We start from the raw sequence: 16002 nt of genomic DNA on the forward strand, positions 1-16002 counted from the left end.
TGACTGTGCCCTGAAGACAACGGGTGTTTAGTAAATATGTGATGAAGGAATGCCTTGCACGATGTATGCACTTAAAAATATGTATTGTCTGAATGACTGGACTATCAATGATGCTCCGTAAACATGCGTTGAATGAAGAGAGGAATGCACCGTGCCCTGCACCAAGTGGGCTCCGTCCTTATGGGCTCAGTTTTCCCAGCTGTGAAATGAGTCTGCTAAACCTCATGAGATTGTCATGTGAATTGAATGAGGTGATGCATGGCGCCCAGTGCAGCACCAGGCACGGGGTAAGTATTAATAGGCATCCTATTGGTAGCCCTTCTTCTGATCCTGGAATTGTTCCTTTTGGCTTTCAGAGGAGGCACTGAAGCTGCACAATGGGCCCCTCCGCAATGCCTACATGGAGCAGAGTTTCCAGAGCCTGAACCCTGTCCTCAGCCTGCCCATCAGCCCCGCCCAGGTGGAGCAGGCACGGAGGAACGCAGCCTCCACGGGCACAGCGCTGGAGGGATGGCTGGACTCGCTGGTGGGTGGGATGTGGACCGCCATGGACATCTGTGCCACGGGCCCAACGGCCTGCCCGGTCATGCAGACCTGCAGCCAGACAGCCTGGAGCTCCTTCAGCCCTGACCCCAAGTCGGAGCTGGGGGCGGTCAAACCCGATGGCCGGCTCAGGTAGCACTGGGCACGAGGAGTGGGCCACAGCAGGATCTCAACGGGAAAGCAGCCAGAGGGGTTGTGGGGCCTGAACCCTGGCCTCCCACCCCTGAGGGAGGCCGTTTGTGAATGGGTCTTTCCTACCATATAATGATGGAGAAGGAAGGTCAGCAGGTCAAAGCAGGATCAGCCAACAGCCTGCCTTTGGCAAGCTGGGGTGGGAGGGCTCAGTCCCTACACTGTGACGGTCTCACCTCTTCTGGTTGATCCTCAAGTCCGACAGGTTCCTTGTCCTCCCCCTCCCATGACCCACCCCTGCCCCCAGATGAGTGATTTTCAAACTTTTATTTTGAGCAGCAGAACTTTGTTTACTGAGAGCAGTCATGAGTGGAAGTTTAAGGTGCAGACGAAATTCAAGCTGCTCTGGTTGAAGCTGAGGAGTGCAAGGTTCCCTCCCAAAGCTCAGCCCTCCGGGCATTTCCCTTGGCCAGGGTATCTCCTATGGTACCTCTTCAGAACCCAAGGGCTCTGCAAACACCAGTTTGATAAGCACTGCCCAGACCGACCATGGGTTCAAACTCCAGCCCTGCCCTTTGGTTTATGTTTCTGCTCCTTTTGGCTGGGGAATTCTTGTGCTAGCCTTGAAAGTCATGGTCATGGGCCCTTTCCTCTGGAGGCTGCAGCCTTGAGAGAGCACTGAGCCTCTCAGCAGCCCTCCTTGGGTTGAGCCATTCTCCTTACTAACTAGATGAGTAGGAAAGCCTTTTGATGCAGCATGGCCAAGGTCCAGCCACAAATGCAACTGCCACCTGTCCAGGGGTCCGAGCCGCCTTCCCTCAATGCTGCCACACAAAGCAGCAGAAATAGGATGAGATTTGTGAGCGCCAAACTCAAGACCATGACCTTCTTTGATCCTTGAAAATGGGAACACTGAGGGCCAAGAACATGAAACTCACAAGACAATGCCGTGAAACTCACAAGGCAATGCTTGGAGCAAAACTCCTGAGCTAGACAGCACAGCAGCACCCATCCCCTGCCAGAGCCCTTCCGTTCTGAGGTCAGACACGCAAAACCTTTGTCAATTGCACACCGGTGCTGTTGGGAGTGACCAAACCACATGAACCAGACTTTTCCCATCCAGGAAATAGCATTACAGATTTGGTTTTTAATTTCATGCCCCTTCTTATCCAAGGTGCCAACAGGTTCAACGGGACATGCAACATGTAAGTGGGAAGGTAGTTTAAACAGCTAAAAACAGTATGATTTAAGTGTTTGAGTTACCAGAAACCCAAAGGGTTTCCTTGCCATGAGCCCCCTGTAGGTCCATCCCTGCTCACCAGGAGAGCCCTTGGAGGTTGGCCTCCATTCCTGCTGTAATCCCACCTCTCCTGAATGAATGAATTCCCTTGGAAAAAGGTCTCACCCCTGGTAGCCATCTGTCCTTCCCATAGAGAACCAGTCCTGACATCTCTCCAGCATGGGTTTGAAGGGGCTGCCCTTCACTTTGTATGACCTGTCCCAAGCCTAGCCAGATGTGTTGCCCCATCCTACCAAGGCAGGATGTCCAGTTGGCAATGGAGGACACAGAGAAGGGACACTTCAGATATTAATTATTTATATGTTTTAGTCGATGACTAATTAGTAGGTGCTGTTTTTGCAGCTTGTCAATTATGTTATCTTACTGACTGAAGCTGCCTTTATTCACAAAAGGCCCCTTTTCCCACCCCCTGGTATCTTTCTCTTGGTTTCTCTCTATGTCTACCCTCCATCCTTCTGATCCTCAGAGTAAAGCAGGGGCATTGAACGCCATGCAAAGAAAGCTCCAACCCACATCTTCCACTGGCTTGGAGCGGGGTGCCTTGGGGACCATTGGAGCCTCATTTTTTCCTTATGCAGAGTATCAGCCTCATCCCTCCCTCTGATTCCAAGAGTACTAGAATTCCTGAGCCTCCTATCCTCCTCCCTCCACCCCCCCAACCAAGGAGGTGACAGGCATAAGATTTGGAGGGTGGGTGGGGAATGTGCTGGCTGCAGAGAGCTTGGGCCATCCCTGCTTTGCTCCGTGGATGACTTCCCATGGCCCATCTAATCATGGGCATCCATGCGACCTTAACAGAGGAAAACAGTCTCCTTTGAGGGAGATCCATCTTAGGAGGAGGGTAGTCAGATCCAGGCAGCAGAGCCCAGGAGATAGCCATTGTCAACAGCGATTCCAGGAATCTCACAGTAGCTTTCTTAGAAAGCCCCTATGATCTCTTACAGACTCCATGGCAGCCACAAGCTGGGTGCCACATCCTTTCTGCCCCCAGCCTCTGCCTCTGCCTCTGGCCAGGGTTTCCCTGGGGCTGCTGAAGTCACTTTGGGAGCTTCCCTTTCACCCTTCTTTGCCAGACCACTAGTGCTCTGTGTTTTTTTCGCAGCGTTATTTGCAGTGGCTTTGGGGACTGACCGTGGCAAGTCCCTGTGCATAATATGAACCTGCAGACTTCAAGACGGGGCCCCTCCTGCACCCAGTAACTTATCTGCTTTTTTTTTATTTTTAATCCTGGAACGAGTGGAGAAATGGCAGAGCTGGCTGATTCTAGGGACCCTTCCCTTTTTCTCGTGGCTTAATTTATTGCTCACCATAACTAATTCGAGGAGCTGAGAAGTCACACAGGGTATTCCTCTGCCTTCTCTAATTTTATTAATGAACCAGACAATAAGATTACAGATATTACATTTTGTTTGGAAATTTCTTTTTTTTTTTTTTTTTTTTTTTAACAAAATGTAAGCATGATTTGAGAAAAGAGGCTTTTCCAGGGAACATATTTTTTTTTAACCTGCCTGAGAATGATTTATTTGTTGGAGGCCATTGGTCAGACAGCCAAGAGCTTGGGCTGTGGAGGATTTCAAAAACATAGGGCTGCGGTCTCTGGAAGCCTATTACAGCCCGCAGGGCATAGCAACCATGAACTGAGCCAGTGATGAGGTCCCTGGAAACTCAGGAAGTCAAGGTGGGCCTTGTGGTGCTGGTTTGTGGAGAGAAGGAAGCATTCCCTAAGCTGCAGCACTGTACAGTCTCCCACCCACCAAGTGACATTCAGGCAGAAATTGAGCTCAGGAGACAGCCAGCCTTCCCATGTCCCGCTTCACTTCCCTGGGCCACGCGTAAAGCAGTGTGTCTCCAAGGAGGGAGTGAGCAATTCCCAAGGTCCCTATGTTGTAAAAAGTGCCCTGCTTTCTCCCTTTGCGGGGACGGGAAAAAAAGGCTTTTCTGGTGAGATCATGAGTCCTTCTGGCTTCATTTCTTATTGTGGGTTTAACTTCTAAGTTGCAAGCAGGGTTTAGACATGATGAGCAGAACTACAGGACACGCCCCTCCTCTTGCTCACTGCAGTTGTTTCTGCTCTGGGCCCACGTTTGGGTGTTTGAAGATCTTGTTTCCCTCTGATTCTCTAGTTTGCAAAAAACACGGAAGACACTGGCTGGAACCTTAAGCTGTCTGCCAAAAAGATGCAGAAAGTAGAGCAGCAGCTACCAGGAGTAGGGCGTGAATAAAGAGCTCTTCCACAACCAAGTTCACTGAGGATTTGGAGCACCAGCTTCCCAGCAGCATCCAGTGGTGGAGAGGTGTACATTCTAGAAACAGCCGTCACACTCCATTTTAAAGACGGCAACTAGGCCTGCACGATCAGAGACATGCTCTGTGGTAGGAGTTAGAAATGCTTATGGGGCCCGGGATACTAGCATAAATAAGTGAAATGGTTGGTATGAGATAAAAGGGAGTGGTGGCGGTGTTGGGGACTGCGGTCTTACTGGCATGCTCGTGACCTACCCAGAATGAGCAGCTGCTACTCAACCCAACCTATCATTGTATGTAATAATATAAGCACAGTGTAGTTGAATATTCCAATTTGGAAAGGAAGCCAGAAATCCAGATTTTTATTTAAAAATCTGATTTTTCAATGTCAGGTTTTTTTTTTCCTAACAGATAGTGGGCAAAGAAAAATTCTGCTGTTCCACATGTGCACTGCCAGCAACCTCTGCTCTCTGGAGATGTGTTTTAAAGTGGGATTAGTCATTGCCCTGGTAGAGAAGGAAAAAAGCCAGCATCAGGTCAGGGCAAAAATAACAGCTCATGTTCAACTCTGAAGGGAATGGAGATCTCTTGCTAAGTCATTCCCCACCCCCCAAGAGACCATTCCACAGAGGAGGAATAGATTGTTCAGCTCTCCTGGTCCCAAGACTGTGCTGAAGGGAAGAAAAAACAGAATCTGGAGATCTGGACTGCTGCCCCTCAGACATGCAGAGGTCCACGTATACCTGGGGCTACACCTTGTGGGACTCCATGAAACCAGGAAGAAATGGCAAAGAGGGTCTAGAAGGAGGAGGAAGAGGAGGTGGTGGGGTATGAAATAGCCAGGCTCTCTCCAAATCCCAAGTGTTGGCAACCATGTTGCCCCATCCCTGGAAGCCTCTTTGGAAACCACAAAGAGCTGTGCTGTCTCATGGGATGTCCTCTTTGCTTCTGCCTCAGTTACCTTACTTTGCCCATGGGCCTACCACAGGCGCTACCTCATTGTGTCTGCTGAGAAGTTTACCTGGGGTGGGGGGGAGGGGGATAAAGGTGTCCAAATCTGCTTGAGCTGAATGTATGATCTATGCAAATTCTCTCTCTCCTCTCTCTCTCTTCCTCTCTGGCTCTCTAACTTAGAAGGTTTTTTTCTTTTGTTTTTACCTTGCAAACAAGATACTGTATAGGACCCTCTCAAGATGGAGGAGGGCTTTCTTGCGCCACCTGTGTCTACCCATCACGTTGTCTTTGGCTCTGGTCTTGCCAAGCTCCATGCAGGGAGAAAGTGGCCTCTCTTCCCTCTCCACTTGGCTGGGAATATTCCAACTGCCTCTGCCTACAGACACCACCAGAAAGCGGGTTCTGTACCTTGTCACCCCCATCCCTAATGCCGTCTACTCCATCCCTCATGTTCCTCCAACTTGCTTCTCCCATTCCTCCTTCCAAAAACAAAAAAGCCTTAGGTTTCTCCTTTTTGAAATGTGGCCTTAACATTATTTTTGGGAAGCTGACCATCCTTTCTCTCCCATCTCCACCAACATCACAGAAGAAAGAGCATCGTGAAGTGTCGGTGGCAGCCTCCTAAGGGAGGGGCTGCCAATCTGTAGTCTGCAGATGCTATAGAAATTGCTTACAAATGTCGTCTTTAAGAAAAATGTTCTTATATTTTTCCTGCGGGCAAAATGAAGGCTTGGGTGCTCATCTAAAGCTCAGCCAACTCCTGAAGCACTCTCAGAGCTTATTGCCGCTGTAATGGGCTGGCTTAATTACCAGCGAGCAGAGTGCTCAAAAAGCCTTTGCAAACCTCCCCTGCCCCCAAGACTGGGTGACTTTATGTACTTCAAGGGTAAACCAGGAAACGTTCTCCATTTATCTCTTCGTCCTTCCAGCCTGGAAAGTGATAGCACTAAATATTCCCAGCAGATGGGTAGTGTCCTCAAAGGGATCACCCTCTCCCTACCTTCCGACTCTCTTCTTTACCCTTCCATTGCTCCAGCGCTGATGGAGGCCAAAGACAACCCCAGGGTTTTCATAGGAAATTCACTGGAATTGTGCGCAATTGTCTTTGTAGTCCTTTTGTCTTTTTTTTTTTAACTATTATGTTGTCAATAGCATTCGTTTGGGTATTTGTTTTAGAGGCCTCACTCTAAGTTATTACCGTCCCCCTCATTGTTTTCAGAGACATGTGGTGATATAGTTTTTAAAAATAACTATTTTGTTATAGATCATAATATGCATAAAACTGTACAGAAATATTTTGTAATGTGTTGATTTTAAAAAAATCTGTAAATAAAGTTTTAAAAGAATTCAAATGGCACACACTGAAATATGTAGATATTTTGCTATTTATTTAAAGGAGTATTTTAAGAGATATTGAACTATCTGAAATTGACCAGTAATCAAAGTTCCAGTCATCTGAATGCTTTTCCTTGAGGTAGAATGTGATTCTCAGAAATGACTACATTACTTGCCCATTTTTGCACCTTTTCTGTCTTTCAATTTAGCCTAAAAACAACAACAACAAAATTGTGCCTTAGCTGTATTTCTTTGTCTAGGGGAGTTTGTTTCTGTCTGACAAAGCAAAATTTTTGCAGAAAACAGTGGATGTATTAAATACTGTATCATACCAAAAACACTGCAGGTGTACATAAGATGCTTTCTGTCATACTGTGTTTTCAGATGCAGAATTTTAAAATTAAAAAAAAAACCGTCTTTATGGAACAGTGGCTGTATGGCTTCTTTTCAGCAATATTTTGCATCTTTACACAATCTCATATTCGCTTCTGTCACCTGCATGGTGTAGATAGGATGACTATATAATTTATCATCCAAACTGGGATACTTTCGAGAGTTAAAGCAGGCACCAAGTGGAAGGGATGCTGAGACTCTAGGAATAAATGGCCTCTCCTGGGAAAACCTGGGTGTGTGGACACATTTCCCTTATAAAGACTGCAGTCATCTTCTAACTGGATTATATCAGCAACCTCCTATAAGTAATTCATTCTCCTGGTTGAGGCAGAAGTATATGATTTTAAACTCTGATTCAGTAGAGAATAAATAAGAAGGGACTGCTACAGAAAATTGCAGTTCCTATACCAAACTGGTTGGTTGGTAAACCTGTTTTCCTTTCCTCTTTACCAGAGACTGCACTTCCCAGACTGCCCTGCTCTTACCTGTGGCCATGTGACTGACTCAGGCCAATGGAATAGCTAGACTATGTTTCCCAGACTTCCTTGCTCTTAGCCATGATCATGTGACTGACTCAGGCCAATGGAATGTAGGTAGAATAAGTACTGGCACCTCTAGCCCTGGTCCTGGAGAGGAGAGAATGCAGTCTCTCATCTCTCAATCTTTCCCAATTTTCCAGATCAATTGGTTTGAATCACCTTGATTTTGTGCATCCATTGAGTTGACCTATTCTGGTGGTCTTTTTGAAAACTCTTCATAACCATTACCTTAAAGAAAGGTGGAGACACAATTTGGAAGGTAACTGAGCCCCTGCATACCCACATAAAAGACCTCTTGACCAGAATTACCCTACTGACTATGACATGAAAAGAATTAAGCATGTATTTTGTTATGCCCCTGAGAATTTCAGTTACAGCAGCTAGCCTTACCTTAATGAATCCATCTGAAAAGGAAATTCAGATGTTTCTTTGGAAAAATCCACATTTTAGTTCTTTCACTCAGTAGGTAAAGTTACAGAGAGCCAGACAGGTGAAAGCATTTGCCTGAAGCTACCCGTGGTCATCATGGTCAACTTTAGAACCAAAGTTTCCCATCTTCCAGAGAGACTTTCATAAGTCATCAGAAAGACCAGTTCCTCCACCCCTGAGGTTGGCTCACTATTATGTGATGGCTTCTGAGGGCTATGCCCGGGGGTTGGGAGCCCAGGTGGCTGAGTTGTAAAGATGCTTCTAATTCACCCTTCAAAATACTTAAAGGATTTTGGCACTGAGACCTAAAAAGGATTTTAGCCGCTAGAATGAAATAGGCTAGGTGTCTCCCCGTTAGACAGAGAGGAAAATATATGGGGAGCTGTGTCAGCTTCAGCCTCCTTGAGTTTGGCTCAGGAGAGATGGTGAATGACTCCATATTTAGAAAGACCGATGGACCCAAGATTCATCTGTCAAAACCTCTTTCCAGCCTAACCTTACAGCCAACCTCCCTTTCCTCTGCCCAGAGATAAGTCCTCCAAAACTGAGTTCAGTTCCAAGGGAAGAATACATTTCTAAAATCTTCATAGGAGTAAGGATCACAGCTATCTTGTTCACTGTGGTGCCCTCAGTGTTTAGCACAGTGAGCCCAGCATATGGGCACTCAGTGAACAGACAAGTGAATGAGACTATATATCTTAATTAACAATATGGGCATGGGGCCATTTGTCCAAGATTCTGTCTTTACAACCATCATTTGATGGATATTATTTGTCAAAATATGGCTCATTTTAAAGTGAGCTGTGATTTTTACCTTCAATAATGAGGTTTCTGGGCCTACCAAAGAGTTAGTTGGAATTTCTTTCCTACTTATTTGGTTTAAGTCCACGGAATTCATGATTTTTAAGAGTTTTTTTTTTTCTTTAAGGGGAATGTCTTTTCCAAACATTGTACCTTAAACCTCTGTATAAATAATAATAATAATAATAATAATAGACTTAAAAACGGGTAACTAGAAGGGCTGCCCTGGGTAAAGTGGGAATAGAAGGTTCTGTCTCAGCAGTGCACCCACCCCGACCAGCCAGCCTCTTCTATGGCTCCATGGGATACGTAGATCACCATGCTTTAAAATCCACACCACACAGATGGTAGAAACATCTAGGCTTTCTTTTTGTAGGGTTGGCTTTGAAGCCTTGTTGCCAAGGTGCTGAAAGCTGAGTTCTAGGCTGGGTCTCTGAGCATGAGACCAAACCGAGAGTAATTCACTCCACCTAGTGTTGGAAAGTTATAAGGGCGGAGACTTAGAGGTGGGACAAAAAGGAGGTATGGCTGGCCTGACATGTTTTGGTGACTCCTGATCCTGTGCATTCATAATTAGTTCATCTGTTCTACTGCTCTGCCTGTAAACCTCCTCAGACCTAACCCTGATAGGGAGTCCTGGCCTGAGAACAAAGAGGCCCAGGCCCTTCACAGCTTTGGTTGTGCCACTGATTTGCTGTGTGATCATGACGAGTCTCTTTTCCACTATGGGTCTCAGTCCCCTCCACTGATAAATACGAGAATGGGGACCATTTACACCTGAGGTCCACTCAAGTTCAGACATGTAAGTGTACAGTCCAATTCACACCCAGCACCCAATACAGAACATGTTAACATGCCAGCTCCATGCAAAGAAATGTTCCCAAGATATGATTTTTGAGGTTCACCTCTATGTTAGTCAAGGTTCTTTCACTTGCAAGTAGGAACCTTAACTTAAGGGTCAGATAATCCTGTGTCCAATTCACTGAAGTGTAATCAGAATGGAAATGTATTGAGTTATGAAACTTTAGAAGATAACAATTAAAATGCAAATTATAAGAACTAGGAGAGCACTTGGGGGCTCAAGAACCGAAACTGGAGCCCCAACATTAAAGTCCCCTCTTCCTCCATTTTTGCTGGCCTCCATTTGAGTATATTCTCTCCCACAGACAGCTGACTCCATCCACATGGTAAAGAAAGAAGGCCCCACAAGTTCCTGCTTCTTGTCCTTTGAACTCCATAACACAAAAAAATATCAGTGTCCTTTGTCCTCATTGCCAAAAGGGATGGCTTTAACACTGGAGCTATCACTCAGATCAGGCAAACAAGGTGCTAACAATTGGCTGAGCCTGGATCATCTGCTCACCCCTGTGACCAGAGGATTGGATGGGAAACTGATTGGCAGCCCCATCCCAATTACATGATAGGAGTAGAAGAGAAGCATATCCCCAAAGGGAGAGGATGGTGCCTAACAGACAAAAACAACAGATGTCCATTCACTGCCACAGCCAACTGCAGGCCCAGGTGGCTTCTCCGCTTGCCAGTCCAATTCGTTTCTGCTCCTCAAGTGCCCAAATTGTCTCCTCCTAGTTCCTCTATACCTCCCTAAAGAGAAGGATTCTGGGCCTATCTTAAGCAAATCATTTTAAATAACTATCACATGGATGGTGCAGATGATTTCACCCTCACTTAATTAGCTGTGGAGTGTTTATGCTTATGGAACATGATGGATTTCTCCTTGTATCCTGGGCACAGGACACGTTAAAAAGGCCCTTGTAACAGCCCTTTGCTAATTATGGTGGGTGATTCTAACTTGCTGCAGGAACCAGGGCCTGTTACCTGCCACGAAGAGCAGCATCTCTCTCCACATTTCTGTAGCATCACCATTCCAGGCTCCACACTGAGCTCCCCACTGCCCCATCCCCTCAGCAGGCACACAAAACGCTTGTGCTAGCCATCGCATCCATGATGTGGTGTCTGTGGCTTGCTGAGTTGGTGTGTTAAGCTTCTAAACATGGAGCTGATGAGAATAGCAATGGCTAACCCCATGGTAGAAAGCACTGGTAATGGATGGGCTATTAGGCATCAGAGCAGACCGGGTGAGACTCCAGAGAAATACCTGGAACGTTTTCCAAAGTACACCTCAAGACCGATCCACCTACTGCCAATTTTCAAGTGCCTCTGACCAAAATAAGGACCCCCTCCTCCAACTTAAGGGTCAGATAACCCTGTGTCCAAACACTTGTTTCTTCATCATGGATTAACTAAATCAGATTTGAGACAAGTTCCCTAATTTCTCTGGGCTTCAGATTCCCTATATATATGTTGGGGATAACAATTCCCCAAAAAGCTGCTGGGAGAATTTTTTAAAAGACAAAGTATGTGAAATAGCCTAGTATCTGCATGCAGAAAGAACTCAGTAAATATCAGTCATCACTTGCCTTCTCACTCCAAAGGTGAAAGTTCCTTGAGGGCAAGGACAGTGTCTACATTCTCAGCACACATTAAATGCCTTGACAATGTAAGCTACTGTGCCAGTGCTTGATGAATGAATGAATGAGCGTGTGAACTGGACTGCTGCTACATCCATCATTTCCTCAGGGGCATTCCATTTTGTCTGGTCTTTTCAATCTGTATTGCAGACTGGGTATCTTCCTTAAGCCTCCCTTTGCGACAAGGTAGCATCGCCTTGACTTCAGAGATTTCAATAAGGTTTTTTTTTTTTTTTCAAAACACCCCAAACCATGGGAGACACAGTATTGCCTCCCCAATCTCTTTGGAGGTTCCTGGGGAGAGTCAAGTTCAGCTACAACCCTGGATCTCATTTCCACTGAACTGGTTCATTTTACAGATCACCCCTTTATTCTGCAAGTTTTTTTTTCTCCTTTCTGCATTATATGACCTCTCCCTAGTAGGCACCCTGATCCCTTTATTCCCCCAAATACTACTGTAAATATGTTAGTGTTTTACAATAGCATTGTGCTATGTGGAAAACAGATTTTATCAAGGTGTTCAGATAATGGATTGCATAAAATGTCAAATGATTTAGAGTATTGCATACCCCCACATTCCTGGAAGTTTTAGAAATCCCTCATTGGTCACCTGCCTGGGCAATCTCCAGCTTCCAGACATGTTTCCATCTCTCTCTATTCTCCATCTGTTCTACCTGCTCTCCTGCACCTTGCAAGATATTCTGTGATCTCTTTTCATCCCACTGACTCTTTGCAGACCAGCCCCTCAGAACTTCACATTCTACACCTAAAGAACATTGGAAGGCTAAGTTCTCTCTTAAGTTCCAAGCTTATATGTCCTTACCTGACAGGAGATCGTGTGCCAGTTATGATGAGTTACTACAAAACACTTTCCATCTCCTCCACCCCACTTACTCTGATTTAATACAATCCCTGGGTTCCATGTAGTGTCTGAGCATTTTGGCTCTATTCCATAGGTAATGCTTTTAAAATATTTTTGGAAAACGCTTGGTGCCTCCTTCACCACCACCAAATTTTTTTAGCATCACTGGCCTCAGTCTCATTCTATCATCAGCATCTGCTAATTTAATCAAGGATGGGTCGTGAGCAGGGAGGTTACAAACATCCAAAGATGAAACTGGATGAACTCCAGGATCAAGAGTTTCTCAGAACGAAGAACACTTGACATTCTCGGGTTGGGTCCAATAAAGTACGCTTCTTCTTGCCAATTTCATTTTTCAGCCTTGACTAGTCATGGCCTGGATCAGCAGATAGTAATATCACCTTTGTCATCAAGGAGCCTGGGATTTATTAATCTAAAATGGGTATTGGCCCAAACGGCTTCAAAGAAACAGGAGAAGAGCAAACTGGGACGTTAGAAATATGGAGCCCTAACTGCACCCTAAGTCAAAGTCTGACCTTTAACCAGGTATCTAATTTCTCCATTTTTCAAGCTCGCTTCCTTTCTCATATGCGTAGTACTAGCTACCTGGAGGCAATACTGGTGATGCAGATTCAGCGAGCACTAACCAAGTAACTTGAGTTTGAGTTCTGAACTCTCCTCTCTTTGTTGCATGAATTTGAGGCAGTCACTCAACTTGCTGTGATACAATTTTTTCATTTATTTAAAAAGAAATAGGGAGGTCATCTTATCTAGGTGTTGAGAGCCACTAGCTTAATCTTACATGAACCCTTCACAAGTAAAGGTAAGAAGTTATGTCAGATTAAACTGGTGGCTCTCAACCATGGCCACACAACAGCATCACCTGGGTGGGTTTTAAACATTCTGATGCCCAACTGACAATCTAGTGACAATCTAGACCCATTAAATCAGAATCTCTGGAGGTAGAACCCAGGTATCAGCAAGTGTTGTGCTATTGTTGTTGTTTGTTTGTTTTTTGGAGTTTTTTTTGTTTTTGTCACCTAGGCTGGAGCGCATTGGCTCCATCTCAGCTCACTGCCTCCTGGGTTCAAGTGATTCTCCCACCTCAGCCCCCTGAGTAGCTAGGATTAGAGGCTCAAGTTTTCGAGAAACTTGAGCAAATCCAGATATTTTCTGTTAATAACCTGAATCTCACTTCCATCCTGCCCGGCTAATTTTTATATTTTTGTAGACATGGGGTTTCACCATGCTGACCAGACTGGTCTTGAACTCTTGACCTCAGGTGAATCCTGGCTTGGCCTCACGAAGTGCTAGGATTACAGGTATGAGCCATTGTGCCCAGCCAGCATCAGTAATTTTTTAAATTCACAGGTGATTCCAATGTGCAGTTATAGCTCAGCACCACTAGACTAAATGGATGTGAAACCTTTCCCCAAACATTGGGGATTATTATTATTACCCTACACTTACATTAGCCCTTCATGTGATAAAAAGGCAATGCCCCACTTGAGTTGACAGATTTCACACACACACACACACACACACACACACACACACAACCAGTGGCTCACCTTGTTAAAATCGGCACCGCAAGGATGGAAGTGAGATTCAGGTTATTAACAGAAAATATATGGATTTGCTCAAGTTTCTCTAAAATTTAAGCCTTAGAATCACACATCTCAAGAACTGGGAGGAATAGTACAAATATATTGCATAGTCTGTCTATCCCTTTGCCTGTGGGAAAAGTAGTGCTTCAGCCACACAGACGGTCTGGTCTTCATGAGTTCTCTGGAGTGGGGATGGGGACTCCATCACCTGCTACCATTCAACCCCAGCTTTCTTTCAGATCTCCACACCCCGCCCCCCGCCCCGACAAGCAGCTGACTCAGCCTCCCTCAATCCTTGCTCATGCCATGCAGTCTCTTGGCATATATATGAGTGACCCCCACCCAGCTTTACCTTCCAGAGCCAAGTGAGAATGTGCTACCTACTTGGAAGCTTCCTGCATCACAAAGACCCTTTCTTGACTGTCCCCTTCACTGATATCTCCTCAATCAACCAGGGCTGCTGGGGAGAAAGTGAACCCAGTAAACTTCAGGTTTGCCTGACACGACTTCATGGCCGGCCTTGGGCTGTCCTACTGGGAGAAGTATGTCTTCCCAGTTTGTTAATGAAGCTCATCTAGAAATGGGATCATATCTTCTAAACCCTAACCCACTCCAAGTGTGTGCCATGGAGCACAGCATCAGCATATCCTTGGAGCTTGTTAGGAAAACAGACTCTTGGCCTGTACCCCAGACCTACTAATCAGAATCCACACTTTAGCAAGACACCTGTGTGATTTGCAGGCATGCCCATTAATGTTTAAGAAGCAATGATCTACACCTTTCAGGCATCTTGAAGGTCATTGATTCACCAAATAAGTGGTTACTAAACAGTATTTAAGGAACTGTGATAGAATTTAGAAATATTCTAAATACTGTGAAAGGAAGCAAGTCTTCATTCTTGAAGAACTCATGGTCAGACAATGAAAACTCAGTGTGCTAAGAGCTAATTTAGGGGTAAGAGCAGGATACTGTAATGGCAGGATACAAGGGGCCCTAGTATTCACCAATTCTTTGAAGCTCCTTCATTCAAGAAGTAGAGCATAATTTCCTCCCCCCTTAAGTATGAGATGGACTGACTGGAATTTCTTCTAACAAAAAGAATACAATAGAAGTATGTGACTTCAGAGACCAGGACGTACAGGCATTGCAGCTTCCCCCAACTATTTCTTGAATTGCTCATTCTGGGGTGTATTATTCTGTTCTCATGCTGCTAATAAAGACATACCCAAGACTGAGTAATTTATAAAGGAATGGTGTTTAATGGACTCACAGTTCTACAGGGTTGGGGAGGCCTCACAATCATGGCAAAAGATGAAGGGAGAGCAAAGGGACGTCTTACATGGCAGCAGGCAAGAGAGAGCTTGTGCAGGGGAACTGCCCTTTATAAAACCATCAGATCAGGTGGGCACAGTGGCTCATATGGCAAAACCCCATCTGTACTAAAAATACAAAAATTAGCCAGGCATGGTGCCACATACCTATACTACCAGCTACTTGGGAGGGTGAAGCAGGAATATCACTTGAACCCAAGAGGCAGAAGTGGCAGTGAGCTGAGATCGTGCCACTACACTCCAGCCTGGGTGACACCATGAGACTCCATCTCAGGAGGAAAAAAAGAAAGAAAAAAAAAACCCATCCGATCTCACGAGACTTACTGCCATAAGAACAATATGAGGGAAACTGCTCCTGAGATTCAATTACCTCCCACTGAGTCTCTCCCATTACTTGTAGGAATTATGGGAGCTACATTTCGAGATGAGATTCGGGTGGGGACACACAAACCGTATCATGGGTGAAGTCAACTGCCAAGTTGTAAGGACATTCGATAGTCTTACGAAGAGGCCCACAAGATGAGGAACTGAGGCCCTCTGCCAACACCCATCAGTGGGTGCTATCTTTAAGGCAGACCCTCCAGCCCCAGTCAAGCTTTCAGATGACAGCAGCCCTGGCCAACACCATGACTCATGAGAGACCTCGAACCAGAAGCATCCAACTCAAGCACTCCTGAATTCCTGACCCCCTGAAAAATATGAGATGTTGTTTGCTGTGTAAGATGTTAGGTTTGGGGTGATTTGTTTAGCAGCAGTAGAAAGCTAATACAGGTACATAACCACATCCTGAAGAAACGAGGAAGGCCCCCACTAAAAAAAAGTCACCTCTAATCTAGAACCTGAATGGGATATGGAAACTAGCCAGGCAATATAGGTAGGAAAGTGTGTTCCAGAGAGGACAAAGAACCTGCTAGAGAGTATGTGACACTTTGCAGGAATTAAAAGTGATTTAGATAGTATAGCAATAGATGATGCTGGAAAGACTTCCAGGGATCAGGTTATGCAGGCCCTTGTGGGCTACAAAGAAGAACCTTGACTACCTT

General features: G+C 45.5%; 1 protein-coding gene and 1 long non-coding RNA gene across 4 annotated transcripts in view; one reads left to right on the forward strand and one right to left on the reverse strand.

Annotated features, from left to right (window-relative positions):
* Nucleotides 1-6934, forward strand: part of XYLT1 (xylosyltransferase 1) — a 376528-nt gene extending 369594 nt beyond the window's left edge. The window contains exon 12 of the mRNA XM_009009228.4: nucleotides 357-6934. Within this exon, the coding sequence (XP_009007476.2) occupies nucleotides 357-679 (323 nt within the window). The 3' untranslated portion in view covers nucleotides 680-6934. The remainder of the gene's footprint in view (nucleotides 1-356) is intronic.
* LOC144578592 (uncharacterized) overlaps nucleotides 1-16002 on the reverse strand; it is a 366916-nt gene that overhangs the window by 25964 nt on the left and 324950 nt on the right. The window lies entirely within an intron of this gene.

Source organism: Callithrix jacchus, chromosome 12 (genome assembly GCF_049354715.1).
Source record: "Callithrix jacchus isolate 240 chromosome 12, calJac240_pri, whole genome shotgun sequence".
NCBI classification, from domain to species: Eukaryota; Metazoa; Chordata; class Mammalia; order Primates; family Cebidae; genus Callithrix; species Callithrix jacchus.